Source organism: Lissotriton helveticus, chromosome 7 (assembly GCF_964261635.1).
Source record: "Lissotriton helveticus chromosome 7, aLisHel1.1, whole genome shotgun sequence".
In the NCBI taxonomy this organism is placed as follows: Eukaryota; Metazoa; Chordata; class Amphibia; order Caudata; family Salamandridae; genus Lissotriton; species Lissotriton helveticus.
The window spans coordinates 1,649,214,422-1,649,241,871 of record NC_136068.1 but is presented as its reverse complement, the minus strand read 5'-3'; the positions used below and the strand labels follow the sequence as shown (position 1 = coordinate 1,649,241,871).

Below are 27,450 nucleotides of genomic sequence, written 5' to 3'. Positions count from 1 at the left end.
ACTCCCAGCAGCAGGAGGGCAGACTTGTGTCTCGGTGGCAGCATCCATTTTGTGGAGCTGAGGCTCTGTTTGACTTTAACCGGGGTTAGGGGTTACATACATGTCGTGTCCCTCTAGAAGGGTGGAATGCTAACCCCGTCGCCAGAATTGGCGAGGGGTTAGTATTCCAATTCGTATGACACCTTACTCGACATGTTTTGATAAAGCGATACCAGAGTTGGCATATAACCGCGAGGATTATAATGCACTTAAGAGTATATGGTATGCGATATCATGGAAACGGCTAAGGGATGGATCCCGAAAGCCGCAGACAGGCTCAGCTCATGCCAGAGCACCATCTCACACGATTCCAAGCACTCTGCCTTCAGGATTGTTAAGGCCTGCCATAGGAGTGACTGATAGGAGATCTGTGTGTCCATTTTAGGGTTAGATATAGGTATACTATATCTAAAGCAAAGGGTGAGTACACCACCTTGCCCCAGCTGTCGTGCAGCCAGTTGTGTCAGTTTAGTTAGTCAGCCCAGGGGTGGCATAATACATGCTTCAGCCCCTGGGAGACTTCTGGGTACACCTCAGCCCTGGGTACAGGGACTTGGAGAGGGCCCAGTGCCAATTCAGTACCTGAGTACAATTTGGATAGAGAGAACAGCTAGGCTGTGGGTCTGATTAGCAGGCCCACAGCCAGGGAAAGTCGTAAACCAGTGCAGCAAAAAGCAAAAATCTGGGTGATCATAGGATTGCAGACCCTACTCTCCTACAGACCTGCTATGAAGATAGTGAGTATACAGGAAGATGGTTAGCTTGGCAAGCAAAAGAAAAGCAAGTTCGAAATAGAATCGAATCTTTCCAGGATAAAGTAACTAAAACCTGTGTAAAGACTACGTCATTAATAGGCGAGGTGTTCCTCAGACATTATAAAGACATATATCAGGCATCTCATCAGGTCTCATTAGAAGCAATTAATGAATTTTCACAGGTCTTACCTATTCCAAAATTGGAAAATCACTATAAGGAGCTGCTGCTAGCTGAATTCACAAAGGAAGAAATAGATGCGGTTATCAGCTCCTTGTCCAATTGTAAAGCTACTGGAGAGGATGGTATCCCTGCAGAATTTTTTAAGACATTCGCTACAGTACTCACCCCCGAGTTTTTAAAACTAGCAAATCATGTATTACAAGGTGTAGACCCACCTGTATCTTTTCGTACGGCAGTAGTGGTCAGTATTTTAAAAGGATAGGGAACATGTAAATTCTTATAGGCCAATAAGCCTTTTAAATATTGACTACAACATTTTTACTAAACTTCTTGCCAATAGGTTAAATAAGATAGTGGGTTCACTTATTGGGATAGACCAGTGTGGTTTTATAGCAGGGAGATAGCTTTATACTAATACAAATTTTTTACTAGAGGCACTGGATTTTTTAAATATTAATAAGGTTAAGGCACAGATCTGGTTTTTGGATGCTGAAAAAGCCTTTGACCTTGTTTCTTGGAACTGTATTTTTACAATTTTTAAAAGGTTTGGCTTACCCAAGTGATTTTATAACTTTATTAGTACAGCTCTACATATATTCCCAGGCACAAATTTTAATCAACTCTGTTAATATAGGTACCAGACAAGGCTGTCCCCTTTCCCCGATTATATTTGCCTTATTTATTGAGCCCTTAGCAATTGCGATTAGGGAAAAAAGAGCTCATACGGTCCCGGTCCAAGGGATGATGAACATAAAATTATATGCTGATGATATTGTTCTTTTCTTGGACCCAAAGATTGACACTCAGACAGAAATTATGGGAATCTTTGCGGATTTTGAAAAAAGAGGGGGTTATAAGATTAACAAGACCAAAACTGAAATAATATTATGCAATTGCAAGGTGAATTCTCTTATACCAGAATTCAAACAAACATATAATACCAGCCCAAAGAGGTATCTAGGAATTTATGTAACCGAGAAAGTAGAAGATCTTTTTTCTCTAAATTACATTCCATTGTCGAAAAAGGTGCGCTCTCAGCTAACACGATGGAATCAGCTGCCGCTATCAATAATAGGCCGAGCTGCGTTAATACGGATGTCTATTCTCCCGTTATTTAATTTTCTCTTTAGCCCAGCACCATGTGCAATACAGGCTTCTTTTTTTTAAAGAAATAGACAGTATGTTCTCCTCTTTCTTATGGACAAATAAGATACCAAGATTAGCACTCAGCACTTTAAATTATCCTGTAGCAGAGGGAGGATTATCATTACCAAATATCAGAGATTACTATTAAGCAGCATTTGCACATCATAGTTTTCGATTTTTTTTTTTAGATCCTCAAGAGGCAGATCATTTTTTATGAAAAAGATTTAATGGAACATAACATGGTAGATCCCACATGAGTTGTTAAGTACCCCAGAAAAAGTAAGCTATAAGATCTTTCAAAAGATGTACAAACAAAAATCTCAGCTCTTAGCACACTATGATATTTTAAAAGTCAACATTTCAACTAGGCTCTCGAATCTATTTACTGGGGAAGTAAGTGTCCTAGAGAGTAATATATTAAGATTATGGGAAGAAAATGGATTTGTTCAGATCCAGGATGTTGCTAAGGGGAACTGTTGGAAAACCTGGGCAGAGATTAAAACGGGGCTGCAACACTCAAGCACAATTTTAAATTGATCATTCATTTGATTAAAATCCATTTTAGAACAACTTGATATGAAAAACCTGTACTATAAAACTACTATTAGGGAATTCCTTAATGCCCCCATACAGCGGAAAATTAGTAATTGGATTAAAATCTTCAATGATAATAAATCTTTCTCTCTATATGAAAAAGCGAGGGATAGATGGAAGAAAAGGGAAGGCATGCAGATTTTCAAAACAACCTGGAATAGGCTCAATAAGTTTAATATAGCTATATTTAGAGGAGCGAATTTCAAACACATGCAATACTATTTGAAATGGTTGATATATAGAACATCCTCTTTTCTACATAAAATATACCCACAGCTAGAAGACAAATGCTTTCGATGTGCAGAGAAAGGAACCTGGACTCATATCATCTGGGAGTGCCCAAAAATTCAGAGCTTTTGGGAGGAGATTGAGAAATATCTTAAAACCATAATTGATCCCCTCATTTTCATTGATAAATCTATTTCAGTCCTGGGCTGCTCTTCTGCCATTTCTATTAACAAGGAAAGTTTATTATTGCAGCCTTAATAGCAAGATCTTTAATCCTACAACTTGGAGAACAGAGAAAGTACCTACTTTTAAAGCTTGGAGGGCAAAACTAACCAGAGTACAAGAGATGGAAAATAAGTATGCAATAAGATCAGGGGCTTTAAAAAAGAAAGAAAAATATTGGAGTGTGTTTGAATTGTAGGGGAACCTATCACAGTCGGTATGAAAGGAAACATATATATTTGTCCGGGAATAGCACTTTACACTCTATCCTAAGGAGTTTAATTTCCTTCTGCTTTGGGTACGTATAAGGGTGTACATTCCGATTCTGCACTTTGCACTTTAACCTATCAAGAACTCTCTTACTATAGGAATATTGCTGAGTATTCAGAAATGAATATTGTATCACATTGTAATATTGTGTACTCGCACAGGTACAGCATTTTGCACTTTATTCTAAGATCCTTAATTTCCCTCTGCCCTCTGCCCTCTTGCTAATTCGGACATAATAGGAGGGACGCATCCTGACTCTGCTCCCTGCACTTTAATACTTATGAACTCTCTGTATCTCAGGAAGATTGTGCTCATACTGCAGATTATGTAGAATTGAATGCTTACCATTTGGTAAAATCTTTCATTAGTCCAACTATAGCATGTTGCAACTTATTTTGGGTACGGATCTGTGTATGAATCCCGATTCTGCACTCTGCTATTATTTCAACTTACTATGAAGTCTCTGTATTATAGGATTATTATGAATATATTGCTGAGCAGTTAGAAATGTATATCTTTAATACAGTAACATCTTGTATTGTAAACTTAAATTATTATTTTTTCTTCTCCTCTGTTGAAATTTTGAAATATGTATTATTATATGCTGTGTTGTTTATAAACTCTCAATAAAAAACAATTAAAAAAAGAATAGTCCTTAAAAGTCACTAGCCTTCAAAAGGTTACTTGAGGTCACGAGGGACCGGTGCAAAATCCATTGTTCACACCGCCAAGATCAGCAGCAGGCCAGCAACAGGACCCAGAGAGAAGAAATACCATGTATGAAGTTCTGTCAATGTTGTGAGTCTACTGCGTCATTGTCGAGCCACGAAAAAGGGGTTCATCACTGGCATCGAGCTCTGTTGAAGTGAATGGAATGCCTGGTTATCGAACCCCACAGATCATCATCCAGTGGCACAGGCTGTGGAGGCGCTGTCATCAGGCAGCCTCCTCATTGTTATCGATGTGGTGGAATTTTTCACGCAGTAAATGCAATGTGGTGTATTTTTTATTAAAACAGCATAGAACCCACCTCTGAGACCCAGAACTGGGAAAGGACACCTCAGGTAATGATAGGAAGGCAGAGTCCCGCAGCGCCAGCAGAATTGTAGGAAGTATTTTTTGTCTCTGAGACTTCAGAAAACAGGAGACAAGCCAGCAAGCTGTTGGAGATCACTTGGAGGGAAGGTAGAGTCCTTACAGCAGAGTCAGGAACGGTAGGCAGCAGGGCAACAAGCGGAAAAGCAGTCCTTCTGGAAAAGCAGTCTAGATGAGTACTTTAATCAGCACAGCAATCCTTCTGAGAGAGGTTCAGTTCAAGATCCAGAAGTGTCTGATTTATGGGTTCGGAGACTATGTACTTATACCTAAAAGTGCCTTTGATGTTGAGGACTACTTCAAAGCAAATCACCGACATGCACAAGGATTCCTTTCACCGCAGTCATGTCTGCCAGGCTGACCCTGGGGGGGGGGGGGATTTATAGCCGGGCTTTGTGTGTTGACCGGAGGTGATCTGTGGGCGTGTTCTACATTTTTGCTTTTTGTATTAGGGAAAGAGCCCCGAGGGAGGAGAGTCAAAAAGAGTGTTAGAGAGGTAGAAGGAGACAGGATGAGTTAGGAGTAGGAGTTAGAGGATTGATTTGGGAACAGAATCTTGAAACGAACTCTTTAGTTTTAGTCATCTGATTTCCATTGTGAATGTGCTTCTTAGAAAGTCTTCACAAGCTGACACCTTTTTACTGACTTTGCCTGGGAAATGCTAAGTAGGGATGTCAACTTAGAGATAGTGTAGGGATAGTCTAATGTTTTTCTGTTTCTAGCTACAGATGAAGTCTGACTTAAATGTTGGAGCAGCTGTAGCTTGTGTTCTATTTTAAGAGCTATTTATTCTTTTAATGATCCACTGGAGCAGACTAATCCGTAGGTTTTTTTTTTTATACTTCCTATGTATTTCTACAACCACGTTTTGAGGTGCTTGCATATTCAGTTGTTTTTGGCTTTGTAATAAACCCCCTAATCTGAAGTTGGAGTCTGTGTTAATATTTGAAAGTCAATTGGGATGATATACTGTTTCTCCTCTTTACACATCCCAGCAGGTAAAAAGAGACATCGACCTGAGGTTCCTTGTTAAATTTCTGTAGTGGAACCCATCCTTATCAGAATATTGTGTGAACAATATTGAGGACCGAAATACAGAGACGGTAAGTGCAAGTAGGTAATTATAGATTTGCTATCCGTAACTCCACCACTACATATCTTGAGGATATATATATATACATATTGTCAAGGTACATATAAGTTGAGTTATATATAGTAAAACCTTGGTTACCTGTAGAAACTTACCTTCATGATATTTTTGCCCTCATTATTCTTACACAATTTTTTATCCACATGTTATTTGTTTCTCCAATATTTTGTCTAAGCCCCATTACTTTCAATGTTTTCACAATATATTCTGTGTTAACATTGCAAGTTTACCAAACCTTCCCAATGAGATCAGAAAGTGGGACGGGGAGGAGGGCTGGACTGGTGCTCCTCTTGAAATAAAAGGCCAAAAGCTATCTTCTGTGTTGCTTTTGTTCCTACAGTAAATCTATTACATGAATCATGAAATCACAATTATGTTCAATTAAAGGAAGTCAACAAGTTTATGGACATTTGAAAAAAATGGTGTATCAATATGATATTCACAGTGAATGCTATTTCTTTTCATATAATTAATATAGAAAGTGCATAAAGATTTTGTTTCCTCTTATAACAGCATATTTTTTTCAAGCCTTTGTGAAATGCTGTTTGCTGTAGGAGGTATTTTTTAAGTGGCCCAGGGAGGTCCATTCCTCCTCCTTGCCCCAGTCTTGGGCCTGCTCTTCATCACTGGAAAGGTGCCAGTTTGGGGACCACTTCACATGTCACTTTAGCAATGGAGCCCTACACAGTGTGACCCGCAATATGTAAAGCGGTGTCCCACCTTTGTCTCATCGATGTCTCTGAATAAACTCCTCTGCATAGCAGAGAACGTGATCTCTTATGCAGTAATTGTCTGTGAAGCTGTGCTTTATTTGTAAAAATAAATAAGTGTGGGGCCCTGGTCAAGAGGCCACCTCAGCTTGCACCACCCATTGCCACTGCCAGAGCTACCAAGGATAGTACATACACAAAGTACCAGCCATCACACTGTTACAAGTGTGAGAATTCAGACTTTTCAAGGCCCCCACAAGCTGTAGGAATGGCTTGGAAGGCAGGTATTCGTTTTTTTTAATGTCTATTTTATTAATAAACATCTCTTGTTATGCTCATCGCTATATTACACAAACAGTGCCACCATGTGGAAGTTGTTATAAGTGCCAGTGTTGACAATGAAGTTCTGGTGCCGAGCACGGAACCCACCACCTCAAATTAAGCACTGATGTGCTTTCTGAGAGGGTATGGCTTATATTTAAAGAAAGTGCTGCACTTATAGAATGTAACCTTGTATGTGAAGGGTTGCTAGATTTGCATAACGATTTAGTTTTCTCTTATAACAGCATATTTTTTTCAAGCCTTGGTGAAATACTATTTGCTTTAGGAGGTATTTTTGAAGTGGCCCAGGGAGGTCCATTCCTCCTCCTTGCCACAGTCTTTTGCCTGCTCCTCATCACTAGAAAGGTGCCAGTTTGGGGACCACTTCACATGCCACTTTAGTAATGGAACCCTACACAGTATAACCAGCAATATGTAAAGCGTTGTCCCACCTTTGGCTGAACGACGTCTCTTATTAAACTCCTCCGCATTGGCAGAGCAGAGAACGTGGTCTCTTATGCAGTAATTGTCTGTAAAGCTGTGCTTTATTTGTAAAAATAAATGAGTGCCGGGCCCTGGTCAAGAGGCCACCTCAGCTTGCACCACCCATTGCCACTGCCAGAGCTACCAATGATAGTACATACACAAAGTACCAGTCATCACACTGTTACAAGTGTGAGAATTCAGACTTGTCAAGGCCCCCAGAAGCTGTAGGAATGGCTTGGAAGGCAGGTATTAGTTTTTGTATTGTCTATTTTATTAATAAACATCTCTTGTTATGCTCATCTCCATATTACACAAACAGCGCCACTATGTTGCAGCTGTTATAAGTGCCAGTGTTGACAATGAAGTTCTGGTGCCGACCACGGAACCCACCACCTCAAATTTAGCACTGGTGTGATTTCTGAGAGGGTATGGCTTATATTTAAAGTGCTGCACTTATAGAATGTAACCTTGTATGCAAATGGTTGCTAGATTTGAAAACCGACCCTCCTCTATAATAATAAATATAATAATAAAGCCAGTAATGAAATATTGGTAAGATCTGTGGACAGTAGTTAGGGGGTGGCTTATGTGTGGCTCTTCTGATAAATACCCTGTACACTAAGAATAACAGGTATTTTGGAAAGTATGATCTGCCTGTAAAGTGCTGGGATGACTTAAAGGAGAAGGTCCCTGAAATGTGGTATGTGCAGTGCTGGGCGATGTCTAATATTTACTTAACCTGCACAAGTCTCGTTCTTTTCTGAGAATAGTTGTTTTGTTATGTGTTACCTATTTGTGAATAAAAAAGGTCAAAGTGCAGATAGAACTGGAAAGGATGTACCATGCCTATCAAGCATCAGCTTTGGTAAGAAGGTGTCGTACAAGCTGGAGAGAGCCCTGTCGTGTATAACGTGCATATTAAGTGAGTTCAGAGGACACTGTAAAATGACACACATGTCAGGGGGGTCATTTAGAATGGTGAAATTTAACTAAAATTGGTGAAAGTGGCATTTATGCACATTTTAGCACTTGCTCCCATTAGCAGCTGAGTTCAAGTTGTACCTGCCTCATCTTTTGCACAGTCACCACCGACTTCTACACTTTGGTAATTGCGCAAAAAACGCACTGTGCATGATGCCATTTGCAATGATTGCACAGTGCAGACAAACATCCGGCATTGTGCAATCATTGCGAACTGCATTTTCCCCACCACACTACACAGTTCGTGTAGCTACGAACAGCGTGCGTAGTGCAAAGTTCACTTCGCGTAGCTACGCATAGCGCTACTACACCAAATGCGCCCAGGGTGAGTATTAACTTCTAGCTTGTGTACACCAAAAAAAACGCAAACTGCACAAAAGTGTACGTTTATCTTTGTGAATCAGGCCCTGTGCAAGCGTTAAAGGAAAGGACAAAGCGGGTGCAAACACAGGGTTTGTATCCTTAGCACCAAAATCATAATCTGGTGAAAAAACACATTCACCTGGGAATTATTTTTTTCATTATAACATAAAATACATACATATATGTTACAAAGATTACACTTTTTATAAAAACCACTTCATCATTACAGGAAAAAGTATTAAAAACGTAGTGAGAATATTACATTTAAGAGTCATATAGGGATATTGACTGTAGACGTATGGTGCAACAACCTTAGCCTGATGATCCAAGCACATGCTAAAAACTTTGCAACCCCACAGACAGTAACCATGCATGTGGTATTGGAGACAATAATTCGTAGGGCTGTTTTGTGATCCCTAACTCCAAGATTTCTGAAAACTGACTTCAACCATTTGTTCCTAGCCTGATTATAGGCTTTACAGGCAAAAAGAAAGTGGCCTAAGGATTCCTCCGGGCAGGGACAACCCGGACACTTCCTATCCTCTTCCCTCCTCCTTCCCCACCCTGTCGTAAAGTTTTTAAGAGGGAGAGTGCCATATCTGAATTCCAGATAAAGAGTTCTGTCACGGGGATCTGAATAAAATCCAAAAGCGGTTCTAGCTTTGTAGTAGGCTTGTGAGATAAAAAATTCTCTGTTAGTTGGCCCCAATTTGGGTTCTGCAGAGCCTTGGCCTCTATCCAGTCCCAATAAAGTTTTTTTACTGTTTGTTTGGGTGGGGGAGATTGAGAGGCCCAGGCGTCACGTAAACCCAAGCTAACCGTAAGCTTCTTTAAATCGATTAGCCACTTGATCTTGTCAGAGATATTTAGATTTAATAATTCGTCGAACACTAGAGCATAATTTGCAAGTTCCGGGGTCCTCCTAAGGCGCACCCACAATAATAGTGGACGTAGCTGGACAATGACACAAATGGACCTCCTACCCAAATCGGCAAATAATGGTTTTAGTGGAGTTGAGACTGGAAGCGAGACCAAGTCTCTCATAAACGTATTCTCGGCCAGCACAAGAGCTTTAGTATTCTCGGTACCCCATAATTCTGATCCATAGACTGCTGATGCTAACGCCTTTCCCTCGTAGACCGACAGAGCAGGAGCTATTGGTCTACTCACTGAAAAGCGTTGGTTCTTTAGAATAGCGCCGGATACTCTTTTAAGATTTAAAGTCATTTTGCTCAAATGGGATTCCCAGTTCATTTTATTACTAATTCTAACCCCGAGGTAGTCGAATTCATCTACTACCTCTAGAGGTGACCCATTCAAGGAAAGATGAATCTTCCTATGGTTTCTTTTTACAGTCATAACCATTAGTTTCGTTTTAGTGGTGTTTATCGTTAGTCCCCGTTCTTGACAAAATACATTAAAACGATCAAGGAGGATTTGCAGGCCTTTGGGGGTTTTGGATAACAGCAGGGTGTCATCGGCAAAGAGGAGCGATGGTGTTTTCTCCCCGGCAATTATAGGAGCGTCTGCCGGTATCTCTCTCACATGGTCCACCACTCCATTTATGAACAGAGAAAACAAGGTCGGGCCATCACACACCCCTGCCGCACCCCCCTGTTAACAGGAATACTCTTAGTGAGTTGCCCCTGGGTCCCCCACCGAATCCTAGCAAAGTTGCCTTCGTGTAATTTGATTATAAATTGCAACAAATAAGAAGGGAATCCCATGTCCATTAAAACCTCCCAAAGTTTGGCGCGGGGAGTTACATCAAAAGCAGTTTTTAAATCTATAAAGGCCAGGTAAAGACTCCCTCTGGCTATTGGCACCGATTTCCAAAAAAACGCACAAAATCTAAAAACCTGGTCCATAGCACCTACGTTGCTACTAAAACCTGCCTGAAAGTGAGCCAAAATGTTTTTTTCCATTAACCAACACTCTGTCCGGTTTATAATGACCCTGCCAACTACTTTTTGAATAGTATCAATTAAACTAATTAGTCTGTAGTTGGCAGGGTCCTCTCTTTCACCCTTTTTAAAAATAGTAATGACCTCTGCACCCTTCCAGGAATCGGGTACTTGATGGCCAGACTGGATAAGATTCATAATTCTAGCAATAAAGTCTGCCCAAACTATAGGGTCATACGACAGTAAATCCCCCGGGATTCCATCGGGGCCAGGAGCCTTACCCAGAATTATTTTATGAATTGCATCCTGGACTTCGCGGGGCGTGAACAACTCATCTATGCTGTCATAATTCGATTTAACCAAACGGCCAATGCCCAGAGCAGGAGATGTTGACACATCTTCCACACTGCCTTCACCGTATAATTTGGAAAAATGAGAGTGCCATTGGAGCTCAGTGATGTGGTTGGGAATAAGCTCTGCCCCTCGCCTGTCGAGAGTATTTATTAATTTCCAGAACAGAGTGGGATTTTTTCCATATGCTGCATCTTTAAGCACCTGCCAATGGTCCTCTTCCCATGTCTTCTTAGCTATCGCAATGCTTTTGCGATAATCATGTCTTGCAACTCTTACAGCTGTTGGATCCTTATTTTTTATGGCCAAAGAAATTACTTTCCTTTTTTCCCTACAGTTAGCTGTGTACCAGAGATTGCCCTTACTTTGAGTATGCTTAACCTGTTTCTGCCCCTTAGATTTTTTAATAAAACACATACCAATCTCTCCCATTAAATTCTTATATTTGGCTGCAGTGTTGGGCCCCTGGGAATGGGGGACTGTTGGAGTGACCGATGACAGGTCACTCAGCGCGGCCATGACTAGATCCTTGAAGTAGTGTGGCTCACTGGTTAGAGGCGGCAGACCCGAGAGCAGAGGACGGCCCGGGACCAGGGTTCGATTCCCGGCGCGGCAGGTTTCTGGACCAGGGTCAGCGGACTCGATAATTCTCTCGCCTCGGTGCCCACTCTGATCAGCGTTCACACTCGGCAACTCTGGGCATTAGCTTGCCTCATCTTCACTAACGGCCCCACCAGACCGCCGGGGATGCCTGGTCTCACCCTGGAGATACCCATTAAGGGACCATCTCTCAGGGAAGCCAGGAAGGGTTTCGCAGCGGTCGAAGCGCCTTGGGACCCTATGGGTAAGTAGTGCGCTATATAAATGCCTATACATACATTTGATGTTATCTAGTTTCCCTTCATCACACCTAACTGCATTCCACTTGAGCCTGCGATTGCAGTTAGAGGGAACTACTTCTTTGGTGATCATCTCTTTAGGACCACTATTACTAAACTTATCTCCCCAATAAATTTCCATACATAGAGGATTATGGTCGCTCTCTGTCCTTTGTCTGACCTTCATATCCACTAGGTTAACCCATGACTGAATATCCAGGAGGATGTAGTCAATCCGTGATGGGCTGCCTATTCGATTAAAAGTCATTGCTCCCTCACGATCTGATATAGTACGACCATTTAAGGTCCGTAAATCATGATCTAAAACCAGGGCATTTAACTGAATTGCTCGTGCAGACCACTTATTGATTGGAGTCAGGGCTAAGGATGGTATAAGCTGGTTCCCAACTTCATTGTATAAACCCAAAAAATCTTCCTCTTCCAGGGGCTCAAAGGTGCAGTTAAAATCACCCCCCACCAATATTTTGGATCTAGTGGGGAGGGAAGATAACCTGTTATCTAACAACTCCAATATAGGTGAAGTTTGACCACCCGGTGAGCCTCTGGCATAAACACAAAAGAGTTCTAAAACGTTATTGCCAGATGAACTTTTAACAGTAATGTGCAGGATGTCATTTGAAGAGATATTATTAACAATAGTGACACAGTTCAAATCTGTCCTAACCCAAATGAGTAAACCTCCCGATGGGCGTCCTTTCCCCAATGAAACGGCAGGAATAAAGAATGTTGAATATCTATTTTTATATTCTGTCCGGACACACCAGGTTTCTTGGAACATGCAAATGTGGTAGTCATTTAAAAAATCATTCCAAGCAGGGTTATCAAGATTTTTTTTAAGACCTGCTATGTTCCAAGACAGGATCTTAATTGGGGAAAGGGATGATGATAGATCTTTTGATAGTGTCACAGTAACAAGTTCCCTTTCTATTATATCTGAACTGGTGCTGGCCTGGTTGGGTAGTACCTCCCTGCCGTTATTGTTAGTTCCAGGGCCCAGGGAAGTGGATTCCCCTCTCTCATTGGGAAATTCAGGGGGCTGAGATGGTAGTCAGTCCACCCCTTCTAACCCACTGTTAGACCTGTCTGGATTTTTTTGCGCAGTCCCTCCTCATTATTATTTATTTTGTCCCCTTTTTGCCCCTCATACCCTTGATAATTTTTGTGTCTACTACTTTTTTAGGTGTTGGTCAAGGGGATAGGTGTTCTTTTTCCCCCCATAGTCTTTTACCTCAGGCCCAGAGGCCTGTTCTGACAGGAAAGTTGGCACCACCTAAAATGGTGGCCACCAACTGCCCCAACTGTCACACCTAGAACTTGGCCATAGCTTAACATAGGGCATTCCAGAACCTTCTGGTCCATGCTGGACCATTGAAGGGCAGCCTATAAAAGGCGGAATGCGGGGCAGCCATTTTGTCTACCTGTGGAAGTCAGCTGGAGGACAGGTGGTAGCTGAGGGTGGGAAGAGGTTAGACTCAGGGTTGACCTCCTGGACTGGGAAGCTGCCTTATTGGTCCAACCCACTATCCCCTGTTGGTTACTTGTCTTGGCCCCGCTGTGGGAAGTTACTGGAGACCCTGGGCGCCTGGCTTGCCCCCTTTTCTAAATAATAGGGGAAGTCCATAGGAGAAGGAGACTGCAGCGCTGCGGAGCGCAGTCCTCTGCCCAGTTGGAGAGACTGGTAATTGTGCTAGACTGTCCCCTTTGTCCCTGATTCCCTGGAGCGTCCCCTCTCACCTGCGGTGGTGGAGCGCCACTGAGGAGAGCAGAGACCAGGAGAAAACGGGCTGTTCCACCCTTCTTCAACCCCAAGCTGATACTGGGCGAGCGGCGCCGTTGTGGAGCCGAATTTGTGTGCCCTGTGGTGAGAAGTGGACTGAGGGAAGTCCTTGTTAATTGCCAAGTTGGAGAGCAGCGTCAGATCAACAGCGCGGTCCCAGGCGGTGAGACACTGCTCCCTCGCGCATGCCCGGTGGTGCTGTCAGGCTCCGTGAGGCGGAGCCGGATCTTTGAAGGCGGGAGCAAGGAGAGCGTCGCGCATGCCCCAGGGAACAGCGCGTCCCCTTCCCGAGTGAGGAGGAGCCCTCGCGCATGACCGGAGGATCAGCGCGACACCTGGTAGTGTGAGGAGAGGCGCCGGGAGTCCCTCGGCGGAAGCCAGGCAGAAGAGCTTCTCTCCCCCCTGCTCAAGCGCCCTCTGGTGAGGCGAGCGCGAGCGGGAAGGGAGAGCCTAGAAGCCCAAGAGCGGCTGAAGTATTCTGAGGCCTTCTGCCTCTTTGAGTGTTGGTGATTCTCGGAGGAGAGCTGAGGGGCCCCAGAGATTAATATACCTCACCCGCACGAGTCTCCCCCTTATCTTAACCACTGTCCCTCCCTCATCCTCTAATACAACAAGAACATCACCGCCTGACAAGCAAGTAAGGAGGTATTATTGGAAGGGGAGAGAAACGCTATAACCTAAGCAAGAAATAACTCATTCAATGAGCATTGTTCCACAGTGGTATAGCCTTCAGTGGGGAGGAACCTGAGAAATCCCTCAATGACTATGCACTATCAGAATGAGGTTACTGGTACTGTGTAAATGAAGCATAGTGTACTCCATAGAATTCCATTTGACTACCTGTAGGGGCCTAATTAAATGCTGGTTTAAGTGGGCTTAACCCAATGGCCTTCAATTGAGTAAAAAGAGTATCTAAATGTCTCCTATGTAGATGGGAGTGTTGCTCTGCTTGGATTTAGAAGTTGTTTATGCCAAAACTTAAAGTAATGCTGTGTTTGGAAATAATATAAAGTAAGCTGGGTACAGACATTACTTGATTGAATTATAAAAGAGTAAGAATTATTTGCCAAATGTCCAGGTGATTTATCTGTTTTACAAATGTTGGTCGTTCTTATGTTTTAGAATTGAAAAAGTATTCCTGCTATAATCCAACCAACCTGTATGATAATTTAACTGTGAATCTTGAAAGTGAAAAGAGCTAAGAGATATATATATATTATTTTTATAAAGCAGTGCTTATTTTCCTACATTTATGGTGTAGCGTTTTCTTTTGTGTGCTATTGCGGGGTTTTACTTTTGGGTGGTCTGCAACCTTAACACTGTGCCTCTGAAATGCATGTCTTGCCCTAGGCCAGGCTACCCACTTCCAACATTTGGTGCCTAGCGGTGGGATTACTGACTTGGTTGCAGCTACTCACTAGTAATTCAACGCAATACACTAACCTACACCAGGAGTTTTCTCCTTGCGGCCCTCCTAATTTACATTTTTGTTTTTCTAAATTTATTTCTGGTGGTGGGTGGAGGTTGACCCTAGGACACTTTCGGTTTCCTCCTGTGTGAAAAGTTTATACTCTAGTAAAAATGGAGATAAATGTGGAAGAGCTGGATAACTATACTGTGACCCAACTAAAGGACTGGTGTCAGCAGCAAAATGTGTTTTTTAAAAAGGGTGCCAGGAAAGGCGAGCTGCTGACAAGCATACGGGCATGGGTGGAGGCTCATTCCGGGGAGGTACCAGAATCAGAAGGGAGTGACAGGGACACTGTCATTGAGACTGCCATGCTGTACCAAGCGGGAGGGGGGAATCTACTAACAGGTTCCAAGACACCTCCCAGGGTGGGCAGCAGTGTCTCGGAGAAGGGTTTAACTGAAGCCGAGCTAGAAGATAGGAGGGAGGAGAGGAGAATGAAGCTAGAATTAGCTAGGATGGATATGGAAAGGGAGGAAAGGAGGTTAGCTCATGAGCGAACCATCAAGGAGATGGACTTACAAGCTCTCAACCGTAGGTCTCCCAATCCAGACAATGGTGGCAGCGAAAAGAAAGGGGACACCAGGGAATCCAGACCCTATTTACCTAAAGATGTCATCGCTAGTTACACCTCAGGCGATGACATTGCCAAATGGTTGGCCGCCTACGAAGTTTCTTTAAGGGCTCACGGGATCCTAGAAACTCACTGGGGAGGTGGGCTGTACAAATACATGCCACCTGCTGGCAGAGACACTTTGTTGGCTCTGGAGCAGGATGAGCAAACCCACTACCCTGCCATGAAGGTGGCATTGGTGAAAAAGTTTGGACTTACCCCTGAAAGGTACAGACAAAAATTCAGGGGAAGTCACAAAATGAGTAACCAAAATTGGGTAGACTTTTTAGACTACGCCAAGAAAGCTTTGGAGGGTTGGGTTAAGGGCAGCGAGGTGAAAGACTATGAGGGGCTGTACAATCTATTTTTGAAAGAACACCTCCTCGAGAAATGTTTTCCCGAGTTGCGCCAACACCTGGTGGACAGCAAGCTGACCGATCCCCGGAAGCTTGCAGAGGAGGCAGACACTTGGGCAAGTACCCGGGTGTCCTCCAAGGGGACTGGAGGGGATTCTCAAAAAGCCGGACAGGGCGCCCCCCAGAAGAAAGAGGGAGGAGATAAAAAGAAGGAGTTCTCCAAAGGTCCCCAAAATAATTTCCAAGGTAAGGGAGCAGGTTTCACCCCTAGGGCAAACCCGCCCAGAAACCCTAATCCTGGCCAAAGCCAGCAGCCAAGGGTTCTCCACTGTTTTGAATGCGGTGGTGTTGGACATTATAAGGGAGATGTCAGATGCCCAAAGAGACCACCCCCTCCCACCGGAGGAAAGTCACCGGGAGTAGCTAGTGTAGCGCTCGGGGAGGAGTTGCCCTTAGATAAGGGGGGTGAGTGGGCGGGTGTCACCTTAGTGTCCCTGGGAGAGCGGGAGATGGTACCAAAGATCCAGGTGCCCCCAAATACTATCAAGTATGGGCAATGGGTTACCATCAATGGCCAAAGAGGGGAGGCTCTGAGAGATACAGGAGCCAGTATGACTATGGTGAGAAGTCAACTGGTGTCTCCAGAGCAGATTGTCCCTAATGTACTCCACCCCGCCGCGATGGCTGACGGCAGAATGGGCCACTATCCAGTGGCTGAGGTTCCCTTTGAGTGGGAAGAGGTTGCAGGTTCACTTCGAGTTGCCGTAAGCCCTGCCGTGCCAGTTGATTGTCTGTTGGGGAATGACATGGAGCACAACACTTGGAGAGAGGTGGAATACCGGACGCATTCTGCGATGCTGGGTACACCTGACTGGGCCTGTGTAAGCACACGGTCTGCGACTGCCCGGAGAGGGAGTTCGCCTGGGTTGGAGCCTGGAACAATGGCCCAACCCGCTGCCAAAAAGGGTCAGAAACGGAGACAGGGACAGCCTGCTTCGGCTTCCACGCCCCATGTGACAGATCGGCCTCCTGCAGTGGTAGGCCAGGAGTCCGTGGAGGGGGAAGTAGACTCTCTGGAGGATTTACCCATCCCTGCTGAATGGCATGTGGAGGGAGGTCCTACCAGAGAGGAATTCTGTAGGGGGCAGAGGGAGTGCCCTACCCTTGAGGGACTGAGGCGTCAGGCCAAAGCCCAGGCAGCAGGTGATGCTACGGGACACCACCATATTTACTGGGAGGATGGCCTCCTCTACAGTGAACCCAAGGTACCTCTACCTGGCTCATCAAGGGCCTTGGTGGTCCCGCAGCAATACCGAGCCTTTCTGCTGGAATTGGCTCATGCGATACCACTGGCAGGACACTTAGGCCAGGACAAGACCTTTGCACGGCTTGTCCTCCACTTTTACTGGCCTCAGATGAAAGTGGCGTCCAACACATACTGTAGGACATGTGTATCCTGCCAGGCCAGTGGGAAGACAGGGGTGAAGCTAAAGGCTCCCCTGGAACCACTTCCTGTCGTTAGCACCCCCTTTGAAAGGGTGGGCATCGACATTGTAGGGCCATTGGATCCACCAACAGCAGCTGGTCACAGGTTCATCCGGGTTCTGGTGGATCATGCCACACGGTACCCAGAGGCCATCCCTCTGAGGACTGTTACTGCACCTGTGGTAGCTAGGGCCCTGATGGGAATCTTTACTAGGGTAGGATTCCCGAAGGAGGTTGTGTCCGACAGGGGGACTAACTTCCTGTCTGCTTACATGCGGACCATGTGGAAGGAGTGTGGGGTGACCTACCGGTTCACCACTCCTTATCACCCCCAGTCCAATGGACTGGTTGAGAGGTTCAATAAGACCCTGAAGGACATGGTAAGAAGTCTGCCAGAGAGCTTACGGAGGAAGTGGGACGTCCTCCTACCTTGCTTACTGTTCTCCTACCGAGAGGTGCCACAGAAAGGAGTGGGCTTCAGCCCGTTCGAATTGTTGTATGGGCACCCAGTGCGTGGGCCTCTCAGCCTGGTGAAGGAAGGATGGGAGAAGTCTCCCAGAAAACCTCCCCAGGATGTGGTGAGCTACATGTTGACCTTCAGAAGCCAGATGGCCAAGTTGTGGAAGCAGGCTGCTGACAACTTAGAGGCCAGTCAGGCAGTCATGAAGGAATGGTACGACCAAAATGCTCACCCGGTGGAGTTGGAGCCTGGCCAGAAAGTCTGGGTAATGGAACCTGGAGAGCTAAGTGCCCTTCAGGATCGTTGGACAGGCCCCTTTGAGGTGTTGGAGAAAAAGGGTAAGGCCACTTACTTGGTGGATCTTAAGACCCCGAGGCAGCCCCTACGGGTGCTGCATGCCAATCGCCTCAAACCCCACCATGAGAGGCCAGAGGTCATCCTGATGTTGGTGACTGATGGTGCTGAGGAAGCAGAAAGCGAGCCTCTCCCAGACCTCTTTTCATGTCAAGAGAAGGATGGGTCGGTGGAGGGAGTAATTCTCTCCCCGTCTCTCACTCCTGAGCAACGAGAGGATTGCCGACAGGTATTGGGGCAGTACTCTTCACTGTTTTCTCTTGTCCCGGGAAGAACCCACTTGTGTACCCATGATGTGGACACAGGAGACAGCCCCCCAGTGAAATCCAAGACCTATAGGCTGTCAGACAAGGTGAAGGCTAGCATCCATGGCGAAGTAGCCAAGATGTTAGAGCTAGGAGTGATAGAACCGTCCAGCAGCCCTTGGTCCAGTCCGGTGGTGCTAGTCCCAAAAGCCGCCCCACCGGGCACCACACCAGAACTGAGGTTCTGTGTGGATTACCGAGGACTGAACTCAGTTACCAAAACTGACGCTCATCCAATCCCCAGGGCGGATGAGTTAATTGACCGGCAAGGAGCTGCCCAATACCTGAGTACCTTTAACCTCACTTCAGGGTACTGGCAGATCTCCTTGACAGATGGAGCAAAGGAAAGATCAGCCTTCTCCACGCCTGAGGGACACTTTCAGTTCTGTGTGATGCCCTTTGGGCTCAAGAACGCCCCTGCCACATTTCAGCGACTGGTGAACCAGGTCCTCTCTGGAATGGAGGGTTTCTCGGCTGCTTACTTGGATGACATTGCTGTCTTCAGTAGCAGTTGGGAGGACCACTTGCAACATTTGCAAGCAGTTCTCCAGGCGCTGAAACAAGCTGGATTGACCATCAAAGCCAGCAAATGCCAGATTGGTCAGGGGTCGGTTGTGTACCTTGGACACTTGGTGGGTAGGGGGTCAGTGCAACCCCTGCAGGCGAAGATTGAGGCAATCATGGCCTGGGAACCCCCCAAGACACAGACTGAGGTCCGAGCTTTCCTGGGCCTCACAGGTTACTACCGTCGCTTTGTGAAGGGGTATGGCACTATTGTAGCGCCCCTCACAGAGCTCACCTCTAGGAAACAACCTCGACGGGTAGTTTGGACAAAGGCTTGTCAGCAAGCCTTTGAAAAGTTGAAGCAGGCAATGTGTGAAGCACCGGTCCTGAAGGCTCCCAATTTCTCCAAGGAGTTCATTGTGCAAACAGATGCATCCGAACATGGCATTGGGGCAGTGTTATCGCAACTAAATGAAGAGGGCTTGGATCAGCCTGTAGTCTTCCTATCCAGGAGACTGCTTCCCCGGGAACAGAAGTGGAGTGCAATTGAGAGGGAAGCTTTTGCGGTGGTGTGGGCTCTGAAGAAGCTGCGGCCATACCTCTTTGGCTCGCACTTCCTGGTTCAGACTGACCACCGCCCCCTTCGTTGGCTGATGCAAATGAAGGGGGAAAATCCCAAGCTGTTGAGGTGGTCCATCTCCCTACAGGGAATGGACTTCCGGGTGGAACATCGGCCTGGAGTGGACCACGCAAACACAGACGGTCTCTCCAGGTATTTCCGTCTTAGTGATGAGGACTCCCAAGGGGTTGGGTAGTTCTCCCCACTTTCAGCTGGGGGGGACGCGTGTTAGACCTGTCTGGATTTTTTTGCGCAGTCCCTCCTCATTATTATTTATTTTGTCCCCTTTTTGCCCCTCATACCCTTGATAATTTTTGTGTCTACTACTTTTTTAGGTGTTGGTCAAGGGGATAGGTGTTCTTTTTCCCCCCATAGTCTTTTACCTCAGGCCCAGAGGCCTGTTCTGACAGGAAAGTTGGCACCACCTAAAATGGTGGCCACCAACTGCCCCAACTGTCACACCTAGAACTTGGCCATAGCTTAACATAGGGCATTCCAGAACCTTCTGGTCCATGCTGGACCATTGAAGGACAGCCAATAAAAGGTGGAATGCGGGGCAGCCATTTTGTCTACCTGTGGAAGTCAGCTGGAGGACAGGTGGTAGCTGAGGGTGGGAAGAGGTTAGACTCAGGGTTGACCTCCTGGACTGGGAAGCTGCCTTATTGGTCCAACCCACTATTCCCCTGTTGGTTACTTGTCTTGGCCCCGCTGTGGGAAGTTACTGGAGACCCTGGGCGCCTGGCTTGCCCCCTTTTCTAAATAATAGGGGAAGTCCATAGGAGAAGGAGACTGCAGCGCTGCGGAGCGCAGTCCTCTGCCCAGTTGGAGAGACTGGTAATTGTGCTAGATTCCCTGGAGCGTCCCCTCTCACCTGCGGTTGTGGAGCGCCACTGAGGAGAGCAGAGACCAGGAGAAAACGGGCTGTTCCACCCTTCTTCAACCCCAAGCTGATACTGGGCGAGCGGCGCCGTTGTGGAGCCGAATTTGTGTGCCCTGTGGTGAGAAGTGGACTGAGGGAAGTCCTTGTTAATTGCCAAGTTGGAGAGCAGCGTCAGATCAACAGCGCGGTCCCAGGCGGTGAGACACTGCTCCCTCGCGCATGCCCGGTGGCGCTGTCAGGCTCCGTGAGGCGGAGCCGGATCTTTGAAGGCGGGAGCAAGGAGAGCATCGCGCATGCCCCAGGGAACAGCGCGTCCCCTTCCCGAGTGAGGAGGAGCCCTCGCGCATGACCGGAGGATCAGCGCGACACCTGGTAGTGTGAGGAGAGGCGCCGGGAGTCCCTCGGCGGAAGCCAGGCAGAAGAGCTTCTCTCCCCCCTGCTCAAGCGCCCTCTGGTGAGGCGAGCGCGAGCGGGAAGGGAGAGCCTAGAAGCCCAAGAGCGGCTGACGTATTCTGAGGCCTTCTGCCTCTTTGAGTGTTGGTGATTCTCGGAGGAGAGCTGAGGGGCCCCAGAGATTAATATACCTCACCCGCACGAGTCTCCCCCTTATCTTAACCACTGTCCCTCCCTCATCCTCTAATACAACAAGAACATCACCGCCTGACAAGCAAGTAAGGAGGTATTATTGGAAGGGGAGAGAAACGCTATAACCTAAGCAAGAAATAACTCATTCAATGAGCATTGTTCCACAGTGGTATAGCCTTCAGTGGGGAGGAACCTGAGAAATCCCTCAATGACTATGCACTATCAGAAGGAGGTTACTGGTACTGTGTAAATCAAGCATAGTGTACTCCATAGAAATCCATTCGACTACCTGTAGGGGCCTAATTAAATGCTGGTTTAAGTGGGCTTAACCCAATGGCCTTCAATTGAGTAAAAAGAGTATCTAAATGTCTCCTATGTAGATGGGAGTGTTGCTCTGCTTGGATTTAGAAGTTGTTTATGCCAAAACTTAAAGTAATGCTGTGTTTGGAAATAATATAAAGTAAGCTGGGTACAGACATTACTTGATTGAATTATAAAAGAGTAAGAATTATTTGCCAAATGTCCAGGTGATTTATCTGTTTTACAAATGTTGGTCGTTCTTATGTTTTAGAATTGAAAAAGTATTCCTGCTATAATCCAACCAACCTAAATGATAATTTAACTGTGAATCTTGAAAGTGAAAAGAGCTAAGAGATATATATATATTATTTTTATAAAGCAGTGCTTATTTTCCTACATTTATGGTGTAGCGTTTTCTTTTGTGTGCTATTGCGGGGTTTTACTTTTGGGTGGTCTGCAACCTTAACACTGTGCCTCTGAAATGCATGTCTTGCCCTAGGCCAGGCTACCCACTTCCAACACCCACTATAACGGTTGTAGCAGGGGAATAGAGGATGGTTGAGCTGCGGACGCAACCCTTCTCCATTCGGCTGAGGATCACCCATCCATGGTCTCCCCGCCCTCCCAGGAGCTAGATTCCAGCCTTCCTCTTCAACCCCCCCCCACTTTTGGGGGATCTGGTAGGTAAGATTCTCCCTCTTATTTCTCCCTCTCCTTGTCCCTATATTGGACGGCCTCAGCCAGCTCCACCTGGCATCTTGATGGACCTCTTGAGTGTAGAAAAATGACAATGGTTTGGCTATTACCACAGACTTATTATCACAAGGAGGAAAGGAGCAGATAAATTCTACCAATCGTGGGTCCTCAAACGTGATAACAACGCAATCACTCTTTATACTTTTCTTATTCCCACCTACCCAGGGGGCCCTCTCTACCATAAGAATGTTCTTATTTATTCCGGGAGGTGGCGGATAATTTCTGTCTAGCCAGTGACAGATTTTGTTTTTGATTGCCCAAAAAGGTTCTGAAACAGAAGGGGCCAGTTCTGGAATACCAGTCAAAACACCACATAGGCATCAGGTGGTAAATTGATGCTCCGGCGTATGTTGGAATATTTTGGCTGTAGTGGTGGTTTAATGAGAGCTGGGGTAATAGGAGCCTTACCCTTCACAACACGCGGACATGCAGAGGTGGGGGGTTGATTGGTACTAGTTGTATTGTTCGCCAGTATGGAATATTAGGCAAACAGGTTTTAGGTACAGTGTTGACCCCCGTAGGAAGGTTTTTAATAATAGGCACCTTATTAGGAACAGAAGATGTTACAACAGGGGTAGAAGGGATGGGGTTGTCCATCTTAGGTTCTTGTATTGAGAGAATAGACTCAAGCTGATGTTCGATGTTCGCAAGTCTAGTCTCTAAAGGCAAGAGTAGTGATTTAATAAGGATGGACATAGAATTATAAAGAAGTCATTACCACCCTCTGGGTCAATTGAGGAATCGTTGCTACCGCTAACATCCAGAATACTGGCCAAACTGCTATCAGGAGTTGTGTCATCTGGGACACCCAATAATAGTAAATGAGGGGTGGAATCTAGCATATCAATCTCCAAATGGTCATTAGTAACCAAAGGGACCCTTTCCTCTACCACCAGGGCACCCGTGTTAACCTCCCCGTCAATTGGTCCCATGGCCTCTTGTGTATTGGTAATGGGGGTATCAGTCGTAGGGTTCAGAATATTTGGGTCTGTCACAACAGTTTTCGAACTACCCACTTGTAGGGAATCATTCTCTTGATGGATTTCAACTGCTGTTGATACTATATTATTCAACGTGGGGGTAACAGTAGGTGGTATACTCATAGGGGAGGATCAGTGGGTAGTAGTAGTGAGCACATAGCGGGAAGTGGGCAGACAACAAGCTGGCTAGAGAGAGGAGCAGAATTGTTTAATCCTTGGATCGGGGAGCGGGCTAGGGCAATATTGCCTAATGATGATCTTTTGGCTTGAACAAGATCCATCGAAACCCTCCTTTCCATGAGTGAGATTCCCTGATCAATCAGAGAATTAGTGCGAGAGATAAAGTTATCTAGGGTGCCAATTACTTTTTTGGTTTTAACATTAGCCGCTCTCTGGCTTCGTATTTTACAAGTAGACATAATAATTGATAGCAAAACACTCCTAAACTAGAAAAAGAAACAGGATAACAAGAAAAATACTAAACTAATACCAAACTGCAATTTGCCAAAGATAAGTATAACACGGAAGACCAGCAATATATATAACAGCAAAAATAGGACAGTTAAGAATGAGTGATTACTTAGCATAACACCCAGGGGAGGTGACCATGGCAAATAAAAGGGTAAAGAGGCCTGTCCAGGCCAAGCTCTGCAGGCCTCGGAGGGCCACAGAGGGCCCGCCCTTTGCCCGGGCTTAGCCCCGGACGCTCCCGCGCGCTCCCGCGCAGCGGGAACCTTAGGTTACTTATATAGTAAGCTCCAATTGGGAGAGGGGGCGGAGCAGTGAGGGAGAGCAGCCCAGGTGTGACGGGCGCAGGTTATCCAGGGACTCCTGGGAAAGCGAGTCCTAACCCTTTTACTCGCAGCCCTCCTGCCCCGGTCCGCACAAGCAGCAGCTCCCAAGGGTAAGACTCGAACCCTCTGGCGATGCGGGACCCGCGAAGCGGGTACCGCGAGTTCTGGAGTTTAGGAAGTAATCCGTTTGGTGGCAGGCAACAGCAGCAAGTTTTAAAATGGTCCCACGGTGAAATTGCAAACGAGGTACTTTAAGTCGTTCCGGTGGGGGCGGGGCGGTGAGGGAGAGCAGCCCAGGTGTGATGGGCGCGGGTTATCCAGGGACTCCTGGGAAAGCGAGTCCTAACCCTTTTACTCGCAGCCCTCCTGCCCCGGTCCGCACAAGCAGCAGCTCCCAAGGTTAAGTCTCGAACCCCCTGGCGATGCGGGACCCGCGAAGCGGGAACCGCGAGTTCTGGAGTTTAGGAAGTAATCCGTTCGGTGGCAGGCAACAGCAGCTAGTTTTAAAATGGTCCCACAGTGAAATTGCAAACAAGGTAAGTCGTTCCGGTGGGGGCGGGACGGTGAGGGAGAGCAGCCCAGGTGTGACGGGCGCGGGTTATCCAGGGACTCCTGGGAAAGCGAGTCCTAACCCTTTTACTCGCAGCCCTCCTGCCCCGGTCCGCACAAGCAGTAGCTCCCAAGGGTAAGTCTCGAACCCCCTGGCGATGCGGGACCCGCGAAGCGGGTACCGCGAGTTCTGGAGTTTAGGAAGTAATCCGTTCGGTGGCAGGCAACAGCAGCAAGTTTTAAAATGGTCCCACGGTGAAATTGCAAACGAGGTACTTTAAGTCGTTCCGGTGGGGGCGGGGCGGTGAGGGAGAGCAGCCCAGGTGTGACGGGCGCGGGTTATCCAGGGACTCCTGGGAAAGCGAGTCCTAACCCTTTTACTCGCAGCCCTCCTGCCCCGGTCCGCACAAGCAGCAGCTCCCCAGGGTAAGTCTCGAACCCCCTGGCGATGCGGGACCCGCAAAGCGGGTACCACGAGTTCTGGAGTTTAGGAAGTAATCCGTTCGGTGGCAGGCAACAGCAGCAAGTTTTAAATCTACACTGGGGTGATTTGGTTTCTTCTGGCACCTCAGGGGTTAAAAGGGCCCATTACTTTCTTGCTTAACCTTCATTGCCAGTCTGTTCAAGCTAAGATAATGTTTCTCACTAGCAGTGTCTCATTTACTTTCAGGCAGTTTAGATATCCTGCATGGGAACTATACATATGTGTGCTTGCTGCAGGCAATATTTTAGGTGGGAAAAAGCATTTACAATGCGGAGCGAACCACGCGCTGCTGTTATATTGCGGGTGTTATAACAAATTCATCTTTCCAACGCATTTATTTCCCACACATATTGCCTTAGGTGAAAGCAGCTTTGGACCTTAAAGCCCAATGCTTTCCTTACTGTTGCACCGACTGGAGTTGGAATAGAAAATTATACTGCTCCAAAGTCCAGCGCTTTCTCAAAGGCATGTTGTTGTAACGATATGTGTGGTAAGGGCATGCGTGGTAAAGGCATGCATTGTTCCCAGAAATGCTGTGCATAAATTCACAATGGGCCACATGTATGAAAGTAGCATTTTGAGATGACCAAATAGCAATTTTTAAGAAATTGCTATTTGGTAATCGCAAAATGCGCTCTAACAAAACAGACAGGAAACACAGATTCCCCAATTGTGATTTCTTAAATATCGCAAACGCAGTTAGGGAATCGCTATTTGTAATAGTAACTCCATTCAGTCCCATGGGCCTCAAGGCCCATAGGTGCGAATGGTCTTGCATTACCTAAATTGCGATTACTAATTGATAATTGCAAATTAGGTAATGCAATGACAATGATGCTAAGTGGTCTAAATCCCCCCTGAAGCTCCCCAAACAAAAAAGGTACACATGTAAGGCACACACATGCACATGTTTACACTCAAATTAAAATCAATGGTATTAGTGTTTCCTAATTGCACAGTTTGCATTTAGGAAAGGCATCTTACGGGTATGGAATTGCAAATTGCGATTCTCAGATTTGCAAATGGGCCAATTTAGTTGATGCACCATTTGGGAATGCATAATACTTTGATATATGCAGCTAATAATTCCCTACGTATTAAAAAAATAAAAACACACAAACTGTGATTGGTCCATACACACTGCATGCAATAAGATAACAATATCCACAGCCTGCACAGATTTTATTGCTACTGCCCCTCAGCTTATTTAAAAATGCTTACAACACTGACCTATCAGAATTTCCCTACTTGTACTTTCAGATTGCCCTATTGGCAAATCTAATACTGAGTATTTGTCACTTATTGCAACAGAAGGCTCTTTCTTCACCCATTGTATATGCATAGCACCACTTTTGTAGCAAAAACATTAAGAGGCACGGTCACTAAAAAGTTGCACAATAATGCTGAACAACCAAAGTATTTGTGCTGCATAATATGAGATAGAGCAGCTCAGCAACATATCCACAAAGTTATGGTCCTCTGGCTCTCTTCCCAAGTTCTGGCACGCAACTAAACTGCCTTGCTCCCAGCACCACCTTTGCACTGCATTTCTAACAAAGGTTTGGTACTAGAAATGCAGCCTTCCAGTACTAAATACTATGCTTAGATATAGTTTTAAACTTTTCCCATTTTGCATGTGAGCTTGACAGGGCAGAACACGTGAAACGTTTCGAGAATTATTTTCCTTCCCTTCTTCGTATATGTCTCAACGGACATATTCATTTGGTGCAAAGCTCTGTCTACAAATCTTAGTAGGTAGGACTTTGTATCCAAAAATATGGGTGGGATTATCCATGTACTACACCTGGGACAACATAACTCAAAGCAGTCCATAGGTAGGAGTACTCTGATTTTTTAGCCAACTTTCCACCTCAAGCAAAGTTAAATCAACAGCTTGCACTACTTTGCATCACTTTGATGACTTTGCACTGGTGCAAAGTGTTGATAAACCCAGTCGAGGAATAACTTTGATATAGACGGGAAACACTAAGCATAACAGCTTACATTTCTAAACACTGTGCTGTAATGTTTGAAACAAGCAAGTACTACAAGGAGGCAACTCACCGAGATGCATGGACCATCCTCAATCTCACATAAGCCAACTTGGCAATGAACATAAAGTCCACTTGTGCTGTTTGCAAATCCCTGTAAATCAAAGTAAAATCTTCCTATGTTGGACACCCCATCTTCTTCGACCACCGGCATCCCGTTTTGAGACAATGGACACCTGTAATTCACACAAGAAAGCAGTTAACCAGAATTTGAGACAAGGCATGGTAAGACAGCTGTCCAGTTACACTGTTTCACAATGGTACAGTATACACATCTCTAGTATAATTTATCATATGAAGAACTGTAAATATTGGCAAACATTTTACAACATCCACATGTGCTGTTGCCCAGTGCCCCTCACCACCATCCACTATGGTCCATCCCTTCTTTATAGTTTTTTTTACTAGAACCTGTACCATGCAGTTGTTAATTCT

General features: G+C 45.7%; 1 protein-coding gene across 1 annotated transcript in view; it reads right to left on the bottom strand.

The window, feature by feature from the left end:
* The window catches only part of LOC144767589 (uncharacterized), a 143,093-nt gene extending 115,908 nt beyond the window's left edge, over nt 1-27,185 (bottom strand). Inside the window, exon 1 of the mRNA XM_078650999.1 lies at nt 27,029-27,185. Within this exon, the coding sequence (XP_078507125.1) occupies nt 27,029-27,169 (141 nt within the window). The 5' untranslated portion in view covers nt 27,170-27,185. The remainder of the gene's footprint in view (nt 1-27,028) is intronic.
* Nucleotides 27,186-27,450: the final 265 nt, after the last annotated feature.